Raw genomic sequence first — 21492 nt, forward strand, 5'->3', positions numbered from 1 at the left:
CTCTCTCTCTCTCTCTCTCTCTCTCTCTCTCTCTCTCTCTCTCTCTCGTTTCCAGTGATGGTGCATTAGTCTGTAAATTTATGAGATAATAAGTATTCAGAGTTGGGCATGAATTCAACTTGGACATAAGCAGCTGAAATTCAACATCAGCTCTGCTTCGAACCCTACGGTGTTTCCTACCTAGACAGCATTTTAAGGCATCATAGATTTCATGGATAAGGCTTAGCTGTTAGCACAATAGAGTGTTGCGACATTAGCTCAGCTAAGTGGTGATGTCATACTCCATTGATATTGACTGAGACATTAGTGCACCTCAGCGAAGGGGTGTGCAAATAGTCGAATGCGATTTTCATGCGCATCCAGGGCTCTACGGATACTTTTCTTTTTAGGAGCGCTTGTGCTCCTAATTAAAAAAAATTAGGAGCAGAGTCAAAAATTTAGGAGCACCTTCTAATCAGTAATCAAAAATTCTGATAAAAAAATTAACCTTCCCATTACGAGGTGATAGTTGACTCCTTAAAGTGATTTTATAGGGAATTTAGTTTTTACCTTTGTAATGGCATTTTTCTAACTTTATTAAAAGTATGTCATCTTTTATGTCAAAATAAAAAATATATTTATAAGCTTTTTAACATTTCTACTTAAAACAACAGAATAAAAACAAGTAGAATAAGAAGTAGAATAAGAATAAGTTACCAATCAAATGAAACCAGTATTTAAGAAATAAATTTGTGCTACAAAGACGGCACAAAAGAACACACAAGTGGCTTGTATGTGTATTCAGGAACGAAGTACGTAACTGTCTTTATGAATGGGTAATTGAATCATTGACTCACTAGATTCGTTTAAAAACACAGTTCATTCATAAACAAATCACCGCTGTGTTTGAATGGCGATGCGCAGCGGCTCAGCTGTTACTTTTTATAAAAACTATTTTCGTTGATGAAATAGAGCAAAATAAGGCAATTGTGTTGTTGTCAGACAATATAAGTCACTTAATATTAACTTCTTGTTTAATGAACTGTTGTATTAAATCAATATCACATTTGTAAACTCCCTTAATAATCATTACAAGCTGTCACTCATCTTAGTTTATCCCGATCTCACAAAACTCCATTATAATCGACGAAGCTCTCTACACTGCACAATGAATATCTTATTTACACCCCGTCAACACTTTGTTTGTTATAATGAGAGGATATGTCTGTGATACATTACTCAACGCTGCAGAAACACGTACGTATATTAGAACCTTTGAAGCTCCCTGAGTGCAAACACAAATATGCTGATCGAGTCAGTCGCACAGGTGCTCCTAAATATTATTTAATAGTCGCACGCAGTAGTTTTCAGTCACAAATGTGACTGAAAGGGTCTCACTGTAGAGCCCTGGCATCTCATTAGTAAAGCCGGTTCTGTGATTAGTAGTAAATCTCCAGCACGTGCGTTCAGATGGAGCGGCATTTACTACACAGAGCCATAGATCACTGACAAGCTATGCAATATCACGTTCAAAATCAAAGGCGATTCATTGCCGATTATGAACGCGATTTTGCGTAGCTTGTCAGTGATCTACAGTATTTGTTTTAATGAGTGACCACTAATGGAGATGTTGTTCATAGGGCTGGGCGATATGTCAAAAAAATCTTATCGATAATTGCCTTTAAAAATATTGTGATATCCGATAATATCCTCTACCTAAGCCCCACCTCCACTTAGAATAGGCCTATACCTTAAATAAGGATAAATTATATTGGAATTCATCTCCAAAATAATCACATACACAGATGCACGTTGCCAGTACAGTAGTCAGTGCCGAACAACAGGCAAATAAAATATAAACTGAGGTTACAAAAGTGATTCAGTCAAGATCAGTGTTTTCTTTCTCAACTCTTTACGTTTACTTAAGACATAACTGATTGTATTTATGGGATATTTTGATATAATTCTGTGTGTATTTGTCCATTCGAATGTGTAAGAACACGAGAAAGAGAGCTCAGTCCAGTGTTTGCGTATTTAAGAGGTGGCTTTTGTGCGTGCGCTTTGTGTGTGTGCAGCACAGAAAACAGAGTGCGAGTGCAGAAGTGAGTTCTATTTCATCTTCTTGCAGTTGAATCTGTTGAAATCACTATAAATGCGCATACAGAAGTCGAGACGCAGAATCGAAATGTAATTTTATAACAAGTAATTTGATTCCTGACCTTAGGCATCTGATCTGATTTCCGAAATTGGAATAGCTTTTCGATTCCCAACCCTCCTACTAAATTATTTCATTCTTGCATGCAAAAAAACCTGTATGGTGTCTATGGGGCTATGTAAAATATTTTTTGCAACTTACTAGGTTTATCATTTGTCATTTTTTTCTGATAATGTCGATAATCGTCTGTTTCCTGACTGTTAATATCGATAATATCATCATATCGCCCAGTCCTAGTTGTTTATGAATGTCACTAATGAGGTTTATTTTCGGTTAGCATGCTGCCTTAGAAAATATCCAGTGTAGACCATAGGCAGTGAGGAGGTTCACTAGGGAGTCTTGTTTGTTGTACTGTTTTCTCCTGCCTTCATTATTGTCTTCTGCCTCGATTTATGCGCTTTCTTGGTTTGCTTTTTTGTGTTGTTCAGTGTAGGTTTATAAAAGGCACTATACAAACTATTAAAAATAATAAATATTTTTCTTTTTATAAATTAGGTTTATAAAAGGCACTATACAAACTATTAAAAATAATAAATCAATTATAATAATTATTAGGCACTTTATAAATTGTTGTTGTTATTATTATTATTATTATTAAGCTTGTGTTAAGACTAATCATTATAACTAAATGAGTAAAGTTTCTTATAGTTTAATTATAATTATTATTAACTACTATTAAATAATAATATTAATTGATTAATTATTAGGCACTAAATAAACCAATAATGATATTATACTAGTTATTAGACAAAATACAAACTACTGTTAATAATAATAAAAATAATAAAAAAAATAATACTTTATTCTAGTAATTATTAGGCAAAACACAAACTATTTTTATTAATAATAATAATAGTGTTTGGAACAGAGCCATAGTGTAGAACAAAAGTATTATTTGTTTTTGGTAGGTTTGTGAAGCTCTGCTTCCTGCTTGTGAGGAGTTGTGTGCTGTTTTACACACACACAAACTCTTTACAAGCAGGAAGCAGAGCTTCACAAACCTACCAAAAACAAATAATACTTTTGTTCTACACTATGGCTCTGTTCCAAACACTATTATTATTAATAAAAATAGTTTGTGTGTGTGTGTGTTAGAGTGCAGCTCAACTCTGACGGGCTGTGAGGAGTTGTCTCAACGTCTGAAGCAACTTCAGAGGATTCTGAAGGCGGAGCCTGAAGACGAGGATGACGAGCCTCTTGACATCATCAGTGTGAAAGACATAGATGCTGCCAAGGTCAAGATTAAGCTGGAACAGGAAGAGGCTGAACAGGAACCCAAGTTCTTCTTGGGGCGCTGCCCATCAACCCAGTTCATCAGAGACACGTCGGAGCAGGTGAGAGAGATTGAAATGTCCTTTCTGTCTGCCTACCTGCTTCCACACTTTCTGCTGTGTCATACATGTAATGATTAGAGCCCGACCGATATGGGCTTTTTGAGGGCGGATGCCGATATTAGGGAGTAAAAAGGCTGATATCGATATATCGGCCGATATTCTTTGTGTATATTATAGTACAGTACCAGTCAAAAGTTTGGACACTCTTCCATTCGTGTGTCCAAACTTTTGACTGGTACTGTATATAGAATGCAGTATACACATAAACAGAATATATATACAGTGGGGAAAAAAAGTATTTAGTCATCTTGATAATGATGAAAGTCTCTGATAATGACGTGACAAAGATAAGTAATGGAGGCAGGGTATATAACAATTTAACAATACACTTTATTATCCAAAACGAGTCTGACATCAGTGCACTGAACAGTAAAATTGAACTTTATTTCAATACAATTCCATTAAACTTTATTCCGTTGGAAGTTTATTTCACTTCGGAACATTCATTTACGGATTTGCGTTACGCCACTGTCTTCACACGCAGACGAAACTTAGAAGTGTGACATTATGTAACTCTGTAAATAAATACTATTTAAATTTACGTCTCGCTCACTTTAATGCCCATTGAATGTAACATGTACTTTCCCTTTGAACTGGAATCATGGCAGAATATCCAGTGAAGTCCACTTCGCAGGGCACTTAATATAGAACAAACCTCTGAAGTGATAAGAGAAACATACAAAATGTGCAGAGCGGGGGGTTGCGAGGAACAGGATTAAGAACCGCTGCTTTTGCGTCTCACCATCTAGGTGACAACGTAGCACTAAATCACCATTCAACAGACTCAAGCCACCACTGCACAAATTATTTAGCAATTTACCGTTAAGACACCGCTTGAATGCTGCTGCCTGAACAAGAGACCTCCTTAATGAAGGTGAAAGGGTTGGCTGGTTTACTATCTTGTAAACGCGGCGGCGGATCTCCACCAAATTCGGTGGATCCCTTCAGCTCGAGGAGCCTTCTCGAACGCCGCCCTCCGTGCGTTGGTAGCCCCCCAGGATCTCCGGATCGGTCTGCGCGCAACCGCGACTTTAACTGCCCATAACTCCTGAACCCTGGGGGCTATCGACAAATTTTCAATGGTAGCCTATTCCATACACTTAAGCTTTAAAACATTTCATCCAGATTGCCAGTAGCAAACAATGGAGCGCACTCTGCTGGACAAACGTAATTACACTATTTACAAGCAATTTATCTGTGTTTTATGTTCTGTAAAACATTTTTACATCGGCGGCATATACGCCGATCCACGATATGTCTGCGACAGGCTGATATCGGCCGATAATTTCGGCAAAACGATATATCGGTCGGGTGCTAGTAATGATATTGTGTGTGTGTGTGTGTGTGTGTTAGATCGGCGTCACACTGCAGCAGGTGGAGGTGGAGAAGAACATTTTTGCTCCAGTCGTGGAGACCATTATTCTTAAGGTAAATAGTCTGAGATTGAGTAATTTGTTTTATTTTATGAAAGAAAATTTCACATCCAGAATGTTAACTATAAAGTTTTACCGTAATGTAGTCATCATTATAGTTAGAGTTCTTGGTGTGAACGGGCCTTTGCACTATTTACTAACTTGTACATTTTTGTTCTAACCATGGTGAATGATAGCCCCTCCCACTCTCCCACCAAAATCTGATTAGTCTTAAATACCACTCCACATAGCTCTTTATTAAGCATCAAATATGTTCTGATTCATTTTTCTCTTTACCTTCAGTGAGAACAAATTTTTTTTTGTCCTGGGTAGGACATGTAATTTCTTAACATGTCAAAGTGCTGAATGTTGTCTAAATCTCTCCATAGGCTGTGGAGCAGTTTGCCAGTGAAATCCTCAGGGAGTCTTTGGCCAATGCCCATGGGAAATCCCAACAAAACAGGTCAGTGCATCAGCCTGTATGCTAGTAGAAGATTAATCAAGACAGATGGGCAGACCAGCATGATTCAGAGTAAAAGAGTAGTTTCTAACACTCTACTGTTCTTTACAGATGGAGCTTGGAACATTATTTCTTGGTCAGTTTTGAAGAACTCTGAGCATTGAACTTTGTCTAATGTGATTTGATCGTGATTGTGGGAGGAAGTGCTTTATGATAGTATATAATTATCAGAGCACTGAGAATAGCTCATGATCATCTGATTTATTTGAGATGTAGAGCAGCAGAGCCCAGCCCTGAGAGAGAAGAGATTGGCTCAGTCCTGCTCCACTTACTCAGCACATCTGCTTTCATTCACACGCCTGACACACACACACAGATTGAGTCAAGTCAAGTCACCTTTATTTATATAGCGCTTTTAACAATACAGATTGTGTCAAAGCAACTGAACAGCATTTATTGGGAAAATAGTGTGTCAATAATGCAAAATGACAATAGTAAACACTAATTTTTCAGTTAAAGACAGATTGAGCAGAATATTTCATCAGCCTTTTATACAGTATTCGGTAACTGCCTTTTAATAGAGCACCGTTTTAAATGATGATCAGTCAAGCAGGAACTGATCGAAGTCTCATACATGAACAGAAAGCAGCAGTTTGACAAAACTTTTACACACATTTAATGCTCAAATGCAAGATAGCAAATGTACCGTGAGACTTTTCTCTCTCATTCCCATCCTTGTTTCATCCCTCTCTTCTTGTCTCCACAGAACTCCAAGAGAGATATCGGCTATGGACATGCATCAGGCCATTAGCTCTATTCCCACCTGTGATTTTCTGACTAATAGGTAATTTTGCTCATCCTCATTTTAGGCTTTTCAGCAACTATCATCAGAGTTCCCATGGTCTTGAACAACCTGGAAACATATGGAAACAATTAAATCAAATTAAAAGGCACGAAAATGTCTCTATCAAATAGTTATGCTCAGCATTTAAATATTTAATTGGCTCTAAATACCCCTTTTTGGTGCAATATCTATAATATGATTTTTACAAATTCTTCTTTAAAAATCTTAACCAACTTTTGAAATGTCGTGGAAATGCATCATTATTATTGCAGTTTCACTTATTTTAAACCTCGCCATAAACTCTTGTCTCCGGTAGGTACATGGGCATCATGGTGAAGGATGAAGGCCATGTTGACTAACTTCACTCCTTGGCACCTGACCACAGAAGGACAGGTGAACTGTCATTTACTGACTCCTCCCCCTCACATTATGTAAAGGTGGAGAATGTGCAAGGGCTGACCAATCACAGGTGCAAATGCCCTCTTACTTGCCGGTGTTATAATAGAAGCCAGCCATTTTTACAACAACAGCTGTGTTTTATATGAGGGTACTAAACCCAAACAGAGCTTGATACGCAGTCTGAACAGCATTTGTTTCGTATGGCTACATCAGTCTATTTATTTGATTTTCATGCTTCCTTTATGAATTCTGTGATATTTATGAACTCTGGTCCAGTACATGCAACCATCAGTACAATAACTACAGTACAGTGTTAATGAGCAGGTACAGTAGACGCAGAAGCATCTGCTCTATTATTCTACTTTGATTGTGACCCTCAATCTCTGCAAACGAAAACCCAGGATCACATGACCCTGCTTTGCTGTTGACGGCTGTTTTGCTTGTCTTAGTCTTAAAGGAATAGTTCACCCAAAAATTACTTTTCTGGAATGATTTTCTCACCTTCATTTTGTTTGAAATGGTGTTGAGTAAATAATGGCAGAAATTCAGTTTGGGGTATTTCTTGAACCAGAAATACAGACATTAAATGAGCCACTGAACAGTTAACTGTACTGTTTTTCTGTTCTGAAATGGCATTATCGAGCAGGATTTGTTCGGAGAAGTTGACTAGTTATATGTGAAATCATCCATTCATTATCTTTTTAACAAGTCTTAATTGATCGGCTCATTCAGATTAAATGTCCATTTTGAGTCGCACGTCTTCACTAGTCTTCACACTAGGGCAAAGAATGTCTAAGAAAAGTCTTAATCATGTTGTTTTCATATGAATCATTTTCGTACTGCTGTGGGATTTATGAAGGATTCAACTTCAGTGAGTGTGGAAGTTTTTTGTGTGTGTCATTTGGGGGCATTGAGGAAAATGTGCAGATTGACAGGAGGCATTTGTGTATTTGCTAAAACAAACTATTGTGTCCTCTGGTTTGGTGGGCTACTTCGTGTCATACAGCTAGCATCAGTGTCTGGTGTGTTTGCGTGGATGGGAGAGAATGTATTACTGTGTGTGTTTATTCAGTGTTAAAATCTTCACTTGTCTAACCAAACTCCTGAATGTTTTTCTTTCATATTGTGTATCACAAAATAGCTATTCTTGTATTAAAAACGGTCAGTCTCCCACTAAGATGGATCCAGCTGTCCTGATTTGTTCTATTCTTTTTGCAACTGGCAGTACAATTAAAATGTCACATAGCAAAACAATAACAAGATAGGGCTCAGGGGGCTTTCGAGGGCTCAGAAATAGATTTCCTTTTTGGTTTTTTTACCGGCCTACCAAAAATTGTTTACAATGTTTTTTTTGTTTTGTTATGCTATACTATTACCAAAGATTGGATTCATTCTTTTTATTAACTTTTATTTTCTTTCAATTAGCACTGTTTTTTTTCCTGATCAGTTTTTGAGTGAATTTTCCCAAAATTGTCCACAAATGTTTTTTTGTAAGGTAACTTACAAGACAATTATTTGTAAGATGTTTAGAATGATTAATCAGCTCTTAGTCAAATAATGTGGAAGCAAATTTAAAGAGTGTCATTTTTATTGAAACAGTTTGTCCTAAGGATTTTCCCCATTTATCTCTAAACTGAATTTACAAAATATTTGCACAGCCCCCAATTCGGTAACAGTGAAAGATTCATAATATTTTAGTCTTTATATGGGTTTCATAAAGGGCTAGCAGGGTCTGGAGCATGAAAATGGTGATTAGAAGCACCCGGCATCCTCAGGCAGATTTTAACAGATCAATACTGGCAGCCCAACATCACTATATACAAAATCATATCATTAACTAAGATTGTGCAGGATAAACACACCAAGACACCAGATTACATTTTGTTAATTTTTAAACATGTTTTTAAACCTGTTGCATATTCAGTCAGTTCATAAAACTATTAGGAAACATGCAGATATTCATTCAGCTGGGACAGGGTAAGCTCAGCAGAAATTGAGGCCCGAAAACTTTCCCAGTCACACACTCTTTCTATCACTCTTAAATCTGAAGTGTATTACAAACATATCCTTCTAGTAGATGGTTGACATTTGAAGCATACATTCTCTTGCATAGATTTTACATTGTGTAAATTTCCAGCAAAAATTCCTCAGTGGAATGATTCAGAGAATTCCATTTGACTGATTTTGCTTTTCACAAGCTCTTGCATTGAACCCGTCTCTATTCATCCTCTGGTATTCTTCTCCTCTGACGATCCTAGTCTCTCAGAATTACTTCAGTTTTTCAATATTCAGGTGTCTCTCGACAATACATTTTTAAAATAGTCTCCTCTTCTAGTGAAAGGCTGAATCAGATGTGAATGTGACTCTTTATATGGGGAGCGTTGATGGATCATATGTTGAAGATCCTGGATTTGCTTTGAAAGACGGCAGATGGGTTTGGTGACAGCTTAGTCTTCTGCTCCTGTCTCAGAAAACATATTTCTGTTAAAATCATCAATGACTTTTTGTCAAAGTATTTTTAAATAAATATAAATGTATAAAATAAATATACACACCAATCAAATTTGGGGTTGGTGAATTTGTTTTTAATGTTTTTGCGAGTTTCTGATGTTCACTGAGGCTGCATTTATTTGATTATAAATATGGTATAAAAAAACCCCGTAATATTGTGAAATATTATTTCAATTTTTCTGTTTGAATATATATTCAAATGTAATTTATTCCTAGATGGCAAAGCTGAATTTTAAGCATCATTCCTCCAGTCTTCAGTGTCACATGATCCTTCAGAATATGCTGATTTGCAGCTCAAGAAACATTTTTTATCAATGCTGAAAACAGTTGTGCTGCTTAATATGTTTGTGGAAGCTGTGAAACACTTTTTTTTTCACCAGATTCTTTGATGAATAGAAAGTTCAAAAGAAAAGTATTTATTTGAAATAGAAATCCATTCACAGTTTTCATCTCAAATTTAAGTTGAAAAAGAAGCATCAGGTCATGGACACTCTTGACGTCTTCTGTGAGACTTCAAACTTCAAAACCCCACTGAGACGTCAATAAAACCCACTGGAAATAGTATCCATTTAGCGTGCTATTTTCAAATGACTATGATTTGGGATGTACTTATCCAAGTCTCATATTATAGTATATAATCTCCAGCCACTTTGCCTCTATCTGTCTTTGTTCTTTGTCTCTTTTTCTGTCTCTCTCTCTCTCAGACTGTCTCCTTCTCCTGGCTAGAAGACATCTAATCCTTACTGTAGGGGTAAAAAAAAAACAAGAGCTCGCTATTTGAGAAGCCAAGCGCTGGAGTGAAAATGAGATTTATCATCTACTAAATCTTTTTCTCTCACACGGTTTAGTGTTTCTAGAATAAGAACTTTTCAGCCTCAGCCTCACTAATAGCAGAAGCAGACAGTGTTCATACCTCAGGTCTTCAGAATGGCATTCTAACATACTAAAGCTGGAAACACTTTATAATATGCAAATTTGGCCTTGGAGACCACCAAAACATCAAACATGAATGACTTATTTCTGAAATGACAAGTGGGTGTTAACATTTTTTTTTAAAGCCTTTTGCTGAGTATTAGTATATACACTACCATTCAAAATTAGGAGTCAGTAATTATTAATACTTATTATCAACAAAGATGCATTAAATTGATCAAAAGTGACAGGAAAGATATTTATATTACAAGATATTTCTATTTAAAATAAATACTGTTCTTTTGAACTTTCTATTCATCAAAGAATCTGGTGAACATTTTTTTTTCACAGCTTCTACAAACCTATGAAGCAGCACAACTGTTTTTAGCATTGATAAAAAATAAATTTCTTGAGCAACAAAGTATTTTAGAAAGATTTCTAAAGGATCATGTGACACTGAAGACTGGAGTAATGATGCTGAAAATTCAGCTTTGCATCACAAGAATAAATTACACTTTAAAATATATTTTACATTTTTAATCATATTTCACAATATTACAATTTTGCCTAAATTTATTATTAAAAAAATGCACTATTAGTGAGCATAGGAGATTTCTCTCGAACATTAACTAAATCTTACCAACCCAAAACTTTTGAATAACGTTTGTTTTTCTTCAGTATATATATATATATATATATATATATATATATATAATTTTTTCATTAAAACGATATATTGTTATATATATATAAGAATTTCCCATTAAAACTATATATTGTATGGCATATCTTCTGCAGTTTTTACAGTACAGTAATATTCCATTCTGGACATAGCCTCGTTGGTCTTTGTCTGTCATTTGTCATAAGCTGCTGACCATCATCAGGGACAGAGCGCTGATGTATGGGAAACTGTCTGGGGAGCAACTTGAAAGCTTATATAAGATGTTTAACTGTCATTTAAGATCACATTATAACTTATGAAACCCTGGGATTTATTCACTGCGAAACCTGTGCAGGTTTGATCTCTGTAATTGTGTTTCTCAGTCCTGCTCCTGGAACCCTGCTCATTTGGGATTGTTTTATCTAACACTGATCCAACTTATCAGTTCATCAGCAAAGTAATAATCATTTAAAAAAGTTATTAAAATTGAAGAAATTATTCATTCATATTACCATTTTTTAAAATTTAATAGTAATACATTTGAATATAATACAGTTGGATATAATGCAAGATTTACTTTAGGCCCACGGCCCTCAAAAAGGTTTAATTTTTGAACTCTGCTCTAATAAATACTCTATAATTTCCAATAGCAAACAGTGTATGCTTACGTTTTCCTGGTTTCACTGAGCTTGTGATGAACTGATGAACTATACAAAAAAAGGTCAAATGAAAAAAAGACCACTTAAAGAATTAAGAATGATCAGCTGGTTTTATCTCTCAAACAAGTGTTTGAGAATAGTGGACAGTCAGTCTGTCTTTTACAATTAAATTCAAAGCATCAGCTGGAGGGAGATCAGGAGGGCAGGATGGGTTGTGTGCGAGTTAAACCTTTGGGACGGCCAAAATAATGCCAGCTGGCTTAGTCACGCTAGTCTCCAGTGTACTAGACTCTATCCAGCACACTTACACACACACACACACAAAATGTAAACCCTCAAAATCAGCCTCACAAATATAGACTGATGACTTGCGCTATGCCTATGTCATCCGCTGGAACGCCACTCTCTCATGAATGCGTGTACGACAGTTAGCGGAAGCTAGAGATTACAGTTTATAAAGTTTTATGGATATTTTTCTTTCACAAATGCATTGATTCACTTCAGAAGGCCTTTATTAACCCCCCAGAGCCGTGTGGGGAACTTTTTATGATGGATGGATGGATGCACTTTTTTGGGCTTCAAAATCTCGACCCCCATTCCAATGTTTCCAATGTAATTTATTTTAATATAATATGTTTGGATATAATGCATTTTACTTTTGGCCCATGACCCTCAAGCAAGTTTGATTTTTGGCCCTTCATATTAAAAAATTTCGGCACCTCTGCTCTATGAATAAAAAGGTTTTTAACAGATACAATTGATAACGCTGAACAAGCAACTTTTGGCATACTATGTAGTGGAGAAGCAAGCATGTCCTCTCAAAAAAATGTCCTGGCTCCTCCAAGCTTTATAACTGGCATTTTTTTAATATAACTCCGACTGTATTCATCTGAAAGAAGAAAGTGATATACACCTAGCAAATCATGGGGTTATTTTCATTTTTGAGAGAACTATCGCTTTAAAAATTATTTAGTAGAAAAATGGTCCTTTTGATATGATTTGAATGAGAGGACATGCTTGCTTCTCCACTACATAGTATGCCAAAAGTTGCTTGTTCAGCGTTATCAATTGTATCTGTTAAAAACCTTTTTATTCATAGAGCAGAGGTGCCGAAATTTTTTAATATGAAGGGCCAAAAATCAAACTTGCTTGAGGGTCATGGGCCAAAAGTAAAATGCATTATATCCAAACATATTATATTAAAATAAATTACATTGGAAACATTTTTAAACACACACACACATACATATATATACATACATACATATACATATATACATATAATTATTATTATTTTTATTATTATTTATCAAAAAAATTAAATCAAGGCATTTTTCAATGCAAAAAAATAAAAATAATAATAAAAAAAAATCAATGGTTGTCCCGCGGTCCCTGGTTTTGGCATCTTTGTTATAGAGGGATTTCAGACTTGTTCAATCATCATAAGAAAACACCAGACTAGTGGATCTATCTGAAAAAAGTGGATCAGCGCATAGGTTATGAAAAGAAAAGCTACAACTCAATAACAGAGGAATTTAAGCCTGACACCAGAGGCACAAAATTTCTTGCCAATTCTGCCTCAGACTGCTGGCATTGTGTGTTTCAGCTGTCTGTTTCTCTCCTCACTGGTCAAGCATGAGGTTTGACAGCATGCATGGGTTACCAAGAGAGTAATTAGGACTAAATGAATCCCAATTAGTGCATACTTCACTGACTGACGGGCAAAACATTCAGCACCAGTTTCACAGTTACTTTTGATTATTATTGAGAGGACGGGCACAGACTAGACTGACGTAATGGGGCACAGGAGCGGGTCACTGATTACATAACCTCAATGAATCAGCGCTAGTCGATACAGAGAGCACAACTTTTACCAGACCTAAAACTCGCATTTGTCCCAGAAAGGGATCAGTGTTAAATAACCAGCGTGATTTAACTGCATATTACGCTTGATTTCACAGATTAACCTAAAAGGTTATGCAAATCAATATTTCTGCTTACCTATTCTGGGTTAAATACGACTTCAACTCTTCAATTGCCCAAAAAGTTCATCTAGCTAGAAAGGTAAACCCACTTCAAAAGGCTCAACATGAATAATTCATGCATATGCTTTCACTAATATGAAACGATCTCTGATCTGTCGTCTCACTCACCTCTGGTTTCATCCTGATCTCTGTCCTGTGTGAGTGTGCTCTCTCTGTCTGTGCGCGTGTGCTGGTCTCCGGTATGCCGGCGTCCATGTGTCTGTGTGAGTCCGGGCTGAAGGCGGCCTGGTAGCTGGTCTCTGGCGGGGGCTCATCGGCACCTGTACCCAGGAAGGTAGGCCGTTTGTGGGCAGGCTTTGACGGCCGAGCTCCAGACCACGGCTGGTACTCCTTCCTGACTCCAGAGAGAGATCAAATGTATCAGACAGATACAGAGAAAGACAGACAGGTAAAAACAGAGATGGAGTCCTGAGGAGCTGCAGATAAGAGCAGCACATGTCAGGCTGAGTTAACGTCATGCTGAAAAACCATAGCAACAGGTGCCCACCATAAAGATTTACTTCAGCATAACCTGTATGAAAAATGATTTTCACTATCCATATCTGTACATACATATGCAAAGTTTAGAAATGAAAAAATCTACATGCAGAATGAAAGCCTCTAGGAAAGTTTTCGGTGAATAAATCAATGGAAGTGAAGGTTTTATACGTTCACAGATCACATCTTTCAACCAAAGGCTGATGAACATGCATTCTGTTCCCCCTCAGATAACCGTTTATGTAGTTGTTTTAGATGAATTCCGCTCTTTCATGAGCTGTCGGATGAAATATGCATAACAGTGACCAGTAACTACACTGTCTGAAAATCACTGCAATGCACAACCGTTACAACCACATCAGTCCCGTTACAGCACCACAGTAAACCAGCATCAAAGAAAGACAACTATTCCTTTTTGGAGACTATAGTGAACATGATATTTCAGAGATAAATAGGTTCTAGTATATTATATTAGATAAATAACAATAATAAGTGATATTATTATTACATGTTTTATGTTAGTAGTCTATTTGATGAATAAAAATTGATAAGAAATATGGACAAATAATATTATTTTAATGAATTTTTTCATCATTTTATTGTTTTTACTTACTAAATAGGCCAAAATAAAATATAGATTAATAATACACAGATTTTTTTTGTCCTTGCAATGTTTTTACTCACTTCAGAATAAAATAAAAATATAGATTACAAAGATTTGAGATTTATCCATATATAATTATTATATGGTATTTTTGTCTTTGTAATATGTTATTACTTACTAAAGAGGCTAAAAGGAAATAAAATAAAGAAAATATAGATTACAAATATTTAAAAAATTGTTATTAGCAGCAGTAGTAGTAATATAATATAATATTGAATGTTTGTCTTTTGTAATGTTTTACTTTTGCTAAAATATAATAAAGAAATGCATCCATATAGTATTATTATATGGATTTTTTGTCTTTGTTATATGTTTTACTAACTAAATTTGCTCAAATAAAATAAATCCCATAACCTTCTTTGTTGGATCGCAGTAAAATATATTTACTCTGATGATGATGACAAACTGTTGAGAAGTGTGTGAGTGTGTTGCGGTGGATGAGTGGTGCTGAAGAACAGCTCCCATGAGAGAAAGCCCAGCATGAAGAGCCTCCGTACCTGTAAGAGCTGAGCTGATCTCCTCCTCTCTGCCTGCCGCTGCGCTCCTGTCTGTCCGCCCGCGGCTGACTCGTGCCGTTAGAGTAACCGTTCACCGGGCTATCCGTTAAAGCGCCGCCTTTACCTCCGTTACTAATCCAGGGAAAGTTATCCTTCTTCGGGATGGGCCAGGGTTTGTAATCCTGTTTGTACTGGGTGACGCTCTGGAAAGGCACACCCGGGGGATGGTAGTCCTCGCGGGGTTTATAACTCGGTTCCGTCCGTCCTCGTTGCGGCCGCCGGACTCCAGCTGCATGGTCCGGCGTTACGAAGTCGACGCCCTGCGCCTGTTCCATGGAAACGAGTTTGGTGACGGATCGCACCTCCTGCTCCCCGATGTCAGAGTAGTTCTGAATCGTTAGCGGAACCGACAAATCCGATTTATCGAACTGGTTCCAGAACCGAGCCAAGCAGCAGACTCTGCTGATGCACGGCCAAGCCATTGCTATGAAATAAACCAAACCAAAAATAAAGAAAACGCAGTAAAAACGCGATGAAGTGCTCGATTAGGCTACATGAAGGAATGTGAGCGTGTGTCCATTCCTGTAGAACTGCACGAGACGGCTCGGTGTCGGGACACTGTCATTGCACATTCATCTCACGTGATTTGCATTTAATGCAGAAAAAATAATAATCCATAAACATCCGAGTCGGTGACCCGCATCCACCTCACGGCTGTTTCCCCGACAGAGCTCAACTTAATGCCCTAAAAATCCTCTTTTAATCAAAACCAAGTGCACTTCCTACCTAGACAGCTTTTCTGGGCATCATAGACGCTTACAGCTGACTCAGATGCTGTCTACAATAACTAAAACACCAAGGTACTACACTTTTTGACATATGCAATGGTAAAACTAAGGTCTTTTCTGATGTACCATGTAAACTTGTAGCCGACGTGAAATACTTGACGAATTTGACATTCACTAGGATATTCTGTACTCCATCTAAAACTATTTTTATGCATGATCAATTTAGAGGCTATTTGGAGTATGTATGGTTTTAACAATTTGTCACATCACAGCACCATGAGCTGTTGTCAAAAATGTGATTAAAACTGTTACCAGTTTTTAAAATCTAAAAAAAAAAAAGTTTTTTTTTTCTCCATATATTTTACAACCATGTAAAACTCAAATGACACACCAAAGTACTAGAGCATTCAAGTTTTAAAAACAGGGCAAAATGTACTATTAATACAAAGGAATGTTCTCATATATATCATGCTCTTTATGGTATTTATTAGTAGTCACACACTTGGAACTCACAGTATATCACACAGTACTATGGTATCTAGTACCATCCATATTATAGCCATAGTACTTTTTTATAAGGACAGGTAAGCGGATCACAGGTTTTGACAGCCAGTTTGCCATTTGAACCATTCTTATCAATTGCTGCAAACCAAAACCAACAAATTCATCCACAAACACATCTCTCTGCATACACAAGCAAGCTGCTGTTTTCAGGCTGTCATAAACATCTAAAGTCTGAGTATGTTGAGGCTGGGTGTATTTTGGCTTGATATTTCAGTTATAAAGTCTATGGCTCCGTTTTTCCACCTGATAAGCATAAGTCCCATTAACAGGTCAATTAAGCATCACCTGTCTCTCATTACTGCAGACGGTGAGTGTGCTGCACCACTACACACAACCAGTGTGGGGAAAGTTACAGCTTGGTTAAAATTTTTAGCAGTTTGAAAAATGTAGCCTTTCATTTTTCAAAACTTGCTGCATTACCATTATCATTATTTTTGACAAGCTACAGGTTTGCTGTTATGCTGTTTTTCTTCATTAGTGGTCCAGACTAATTTACTAACAGATTTGTCATCTGAAAAGTCACTGCATTCCTTTCTGTAGGGTAAGATTTCCACAAATTCAGAAATCTTTATAACCTCACAATCCTCTCATCATTCAGCAGAGATCAGATTTGTGTCTGCCATCTGTCACATGACATCACACTCTTGTGGAAAAAGGATCACTCTGCGTTTGGAAGAGATAATAAACAAGTTCTATCTAACAAAATGTCACCAAAAATGCTTTAACTCAAAATAAGAGGCTTTTAATGATATAAAATGCTTACAATATTGTTAATAAATGATTCACATTTAGGTTTTGCATATGCAGAATATGATTTACAAATAAAAGAATAAAAACATTTGAACTGCAAGGCTTATAGATTGAGTTACTCCACATAAACATGATTAAATATGAGGTAGAATCATTTAAACTTACTAAAATATTTATTGCATGAAATTGGAAATGAGTTCTGCGAATTGATTATGAAATGCCTCCACCTTCAGGCGAGCTGAAGGACTACAGGTCTGTAGATCCATTCATCAGTCTTAAATGTGATGCATTAAAGTGGGAAGATAGCACAGAAGAGAAGTGCTGAAGCAGTTCTACTCAGCCGTCATCGAGTCTGTTCTGTGCACTTCAATAACTCTGGTTTGGTTCAGCTACAAAATCAGACATCAGAAGATTACAGAGAACAGTTCGGACTGCTGAAAGGATTATTGGTGCCCCCCTGCCTACCCTCCAAGAACTGTATACATCCAGAGTGAGGAAAAGGGCTCAGAAAATCACTCTGGATCCATCACATCCCATCCTTTTTGAACTTTTGCCATCTGGTCGGCGTTACAGAGCACCGAATACCAGGACAGCCAGGCAAAAGAACGGTTTCTTTCCCCTGGCAATCTACCTCATGAACAGTTAATAATTCTCCCATTGTGCAATTAAAGTATATGCAATAACCTTATACTTATTTATCACCCTAAATCCTAGTACAGCCCTACAACTTTATTTTATTCCTATTCAATCTATACCACACCTGTACATACAATTTATTCTTTTTTTGTGGTTTATATTTATGCATGTGTATTTTATTCACATCTTATTTTTATTATCTGTGTGTTGTTGTTGTCTCCATGTACTGGAAGCTTGTGACACTATAACAAATTCCTTGTATGTGCAAACATACTTAATAAAGCTCTTTCTGATTCTGATATCTGGGAACCTTGCATATAAAGAGGTGGAATGCTTCAGTTTTCCAGTTTTAGCTTGATTGCTGTCCCCATTCCTTCTTTCTTAACTCCACTCGCCTGATTTTCCCGCTAACCGTCTTGGGCAGATGATCAACAAACTCGATCTGACAAAAAAATTAAAGTGAAACATTTGAAAGCTGGAACAAAATATTCCTTTTAATCTGGACTAAACTGAAAAGGTCTTCAGTGAAGTATTAAATGCAGAAGCACTGAATTCTAATCGTAAGTTACCTTGCGTGGATATTTATAAGGAGCCGTGAAAGTCTTCACGTGTTTGCAGTTCCTGGATCAGTTCCTTATGGTCTCTTGATTTATAATCTGCTGTCAGCACTACAAAAGCCTTCACCACCTGAAACATGGAGCAGCACAATTTAAAAACATTTTACAGTTACAGTTTTGTATTCCATACATATGATAATCATGGTTACAATTTTACATAAACAAAATCTTTTGCGCTGCATACTTACACCATTTTAATGCATCATATGCGCTCTGCTGCTAATTATGGTACTACCTTCTAAGTTGTCATTTTTGCCTAATTCTAAGATCACACTGCATGTATCCTTCATGCAGAAGGCAATCCCAGAAAGCATTGCGCTACCTCTCCTCGAACCGGATCAGGGCTGCTGACCACAGCAGATTCTGCTACAGCTGGATGCTCTATTAAAGAATTTTCCACCTCAAATGGACCAATGCGGTACCTAAACCACACAGACACAACATGAGATATGAGATTTCAAAATTTGACATCATCGTTATGATGAGCTGAATTCCGTAACATCATCAGCTCTGCCAATGAACCACAGGTATCCTTCATTGTCCATCATTCCCCAGTCACTGGTCAGGTAGAACTCACCACAGAAACATTCAGCCGTGCGCTCTGGCTCCCTCTACAGGATGAATTTAGATCAATAAGTTTAGTTAGTGCAACTCAAGCTCAAGAGCTTTATCTTTAGTACATATTGCGCTACCTCTCCTCGAACCGGATCAGGGCTGCTGACCACAGCAGATTCTGCTACAGCTGGATGCTCTATTAAAGAATTTTCCACCTCAAATGGACCAATGCGGTACCTAAACCACACAGACACAACATGCGATATGAGATTTCAAAATTTGACATCATCGTTATGATGAGCTGAATTCCGTAACATCATCAGCTCTGCCAATGAACCACAGGTATCCTTCATTGTCCATCATTCCCCAGTCACTGGTCAGGTAGAACTCACCACAGAAACATTCAGCCGTGCGCTCTGGCTCCCCCTACAGGATGAATTTAGATCAATAAGTTTAGTTAGTGCAACTCAAGCTCAAGAGCTTTATCTTTAGTACAGACTCTAATAACACGAGAACATATAAATGTACCGTATACTCTGTAAAGAGAGAGAAAGGTCTGTCTGGTTTCACTCTGATGCCGAGGTCTCCCTCTTGTCCATGTGGCACAACAGAACCATCTTCATCTACCACCTTAAAATAGTCCACAGTTCACCTCATAGGAAAACAAGCCAATCCATCAGAAGAAAGAACAAAAAAAAAATCTATTACCTCAATTGCTTTTCTGAAATTTTTCCAACTTTTCATTTTTATATAATTATTATCAGTATTATTATCTCAGTCCATATTTTACAGTTATTATTAATAGGACGCCAGTAAGTACAACGATAATCTATTATTATATCTAGTTTAAACCCTGGACAGACTGTTACTGCACCTGAACATCATATCCTGGTGATGCCTTTCCAAAAGATCCTGGTTTGATCTTCATGCCTTTGAATGTGCCTGCTATTAAAACCTGGGTGGAAGAAGAAAAAAAAAAAGAAAAAAAAAAAAAGAGGAATAACTCTGTGTGACAGCACACAAGGCTAAGCGTAAATGTATTCTCCTTCTGTTCACTATGAAGGATTTTGTTAATGAATCTGTGACCATATAATAGATGAAAACATACTAATTTAGGACCCAGGCATTTTCACTCATGTCTATGATGATCCTATAAAAACTGATTCAAGATAGGATATTCGAATAGTCAATGCAAAGATGAACATTTGCTTCAAATGTACTCCCTCTCAGGCCATCCAAGGTTGTTTCTTTGGAGAAATGTAGAATTACAGCACTTGCACACCATTAGATCCTCTGTAGTGAATGGGTGCCGTCAGAATGAGAGTCCAAACAGCTGATAAAAACATCACAATAATCCACAACACGACTCCAGGCCATCTTGTGAAGTGAAAAGCTGTTTTTTGATCAAGTTGTGTGGATTGCTTGTGGATTATTGTGATGTTTTTATCAGCTGTTTGGACTCTCATTCTGACGGCACCCATTCACTGCAGAGGCTCTATTGGTGTGCAAGTGATGTAATGCTAAATTTCTCCAAATCTGATGAAGAAACAAACTCTTCTACATCTTTGATGGCCTAAGGGTGAGTACATTTTGAACTCATTTTCATTTTTTGGTGAACTACTCCTTTAAATGTTTATTTACAGTCTCAGTCTGGCCGTATCCCTCATAGATGTCCAGTCCAGTGAGTTCTTTCCATTTCCACATCACCTCTGGGTTAATGGGCTCTCCTGCACACAGACAGTGCTCAAGAGCCCTGAACTTAAACCGGTCAAAAATCACAGACAAAGATGAGGACTACACCTGGACCAGATGAATCAGTCCAGTCCAGGTCAAGATTCTCAGTGATTTAATAACATATTCAGTTCATTTGCAGACAGTAAATATAAAAACCGATAATCATAAATGAAACCTATAAAAACTTGTAACAGGGCTTCTGCAGACTTGAACAAGTTAAATTTAAGACTTTAAGACCTTTTTAATACCACCTTATATGAAATTTAAGACCTAAACCTGTAATGGAAATACACATTTTATTACATACATATATGTAATTTTTAATGTGTATAAATTAAAAAGAAAACAATATCAATGCTGTAATGAATGGTATTTATTACTATGATATACAGTGAACTTTTCATGTCAGCAGACAATATTCCATACAAAATATCCCCGCAAAATAACTGCATCGCTGAGATTTTTGGTGGAGTAAACAATTTATTCTGAAGCAATATTTTCATCAGTGTTCTATCAGCTTTTATATACTTAAATCCGCATATTTACCTTTACAAAGGCCTATTTTTAACCTTTTTAGATGTATGCATCATCTTACATGTCAAATTATTACAATGTATCAATAAATTCAATAAACACTATAGGGCTACTACCAGTCAGATTAAATAATTTACACTGCAAATAACAATTATTACAACTGCAATAAATAATGTTATGAGATT

General features: G+C 36.8%; 2 protein-coding genes and 1 pseudogene across 2 annotated transcripts in view; 1 reads left to right on the plus strand and 2 right to left on the minus strand.

Annotated features, from left to right (window-relative positions):
• Nucleotides 1-7880, plus strand: part of LOC107557852 (YEATS domain-containing protein 2-like) — a 41063-nt gene extending 33183 nt beyond the window's left edge. Inside the window, exons 25-29 of the mRNA XM_016241419.1 lie at nucleotides 3290-3528; nucleotides 4942-5016; nucleotides 5390-5463; nucleotides 6227-6304; nucleotides 6621-7880. Of these exons, the coding sequence (XP_016096905.1) occupies nucleotides 3290-3528; nucleotides 4942-5016; nucleotides 5390-5463; nucleotides 6227-6304; nucleotides 6621-6663 (509 nt within the window). The 3' untranslated portion in view covers nucleotides 6664-7880. The remainder of the gene's footprint in view (nucleotides 1-3289; nucleotides 3529-4941; nucleotides 5017-5389; nucleotides 5464-6226; nucleotides 6305-6620) is intronic.
• A 408-nt stretch (nucleotides 7881-8288) lies between these two features.
• Nucleotides 8289-15717, minus strand: map6d1 (MAP6 domain containing 1). Its single transcript, XM_016241454.1, has 3 exons — nucleotides 15130-15717; nucleotides 13600-13825; nucleotides 8289-9164 (listed from the first exon to the last, which is right to left on the minus strand). Exons 1-3 carry the CDS (start codon nucleotides 15609-15611, stop codon nucleotides 9093-9095), a joined length of 780 nt encoding a protein of 259 aa, XP_016096940.1. The 5' UTR covers nucleotides 15612-15717; the 3' UTR covers nucleotides 8289-9092.
• Nucleotides 15718-18193: 2476 nt separating this feature from the next.
• The window catches only part of LOC107557853 (acyl-coenzyme A synthetase ACSM3, mitochondrial-like), a 5339-nt pseudogene continuing 2040 nt past the window's right edge, over nucleotides 18194-21492 (minus strand).

The sequence above is a fragment of the Sinocyclocheilus grahami genome, unplaced genomic scaffold (assembly GCF_001515645.1).
Source record: "Sinocyclocheilus grahami isolate Dianchi unplaced genomic scaffold, SAMN03320097.WGS_v1.1 scaffold622.1, whole genome shotgun sequence".
Lineage (NCBI taxonomy): Eukaryota > Metazoa > Chordata > Actinopteri > Cypriniformes > Cyprinidae > Sinocyclocheilus > Sinocyclocheilus grahami.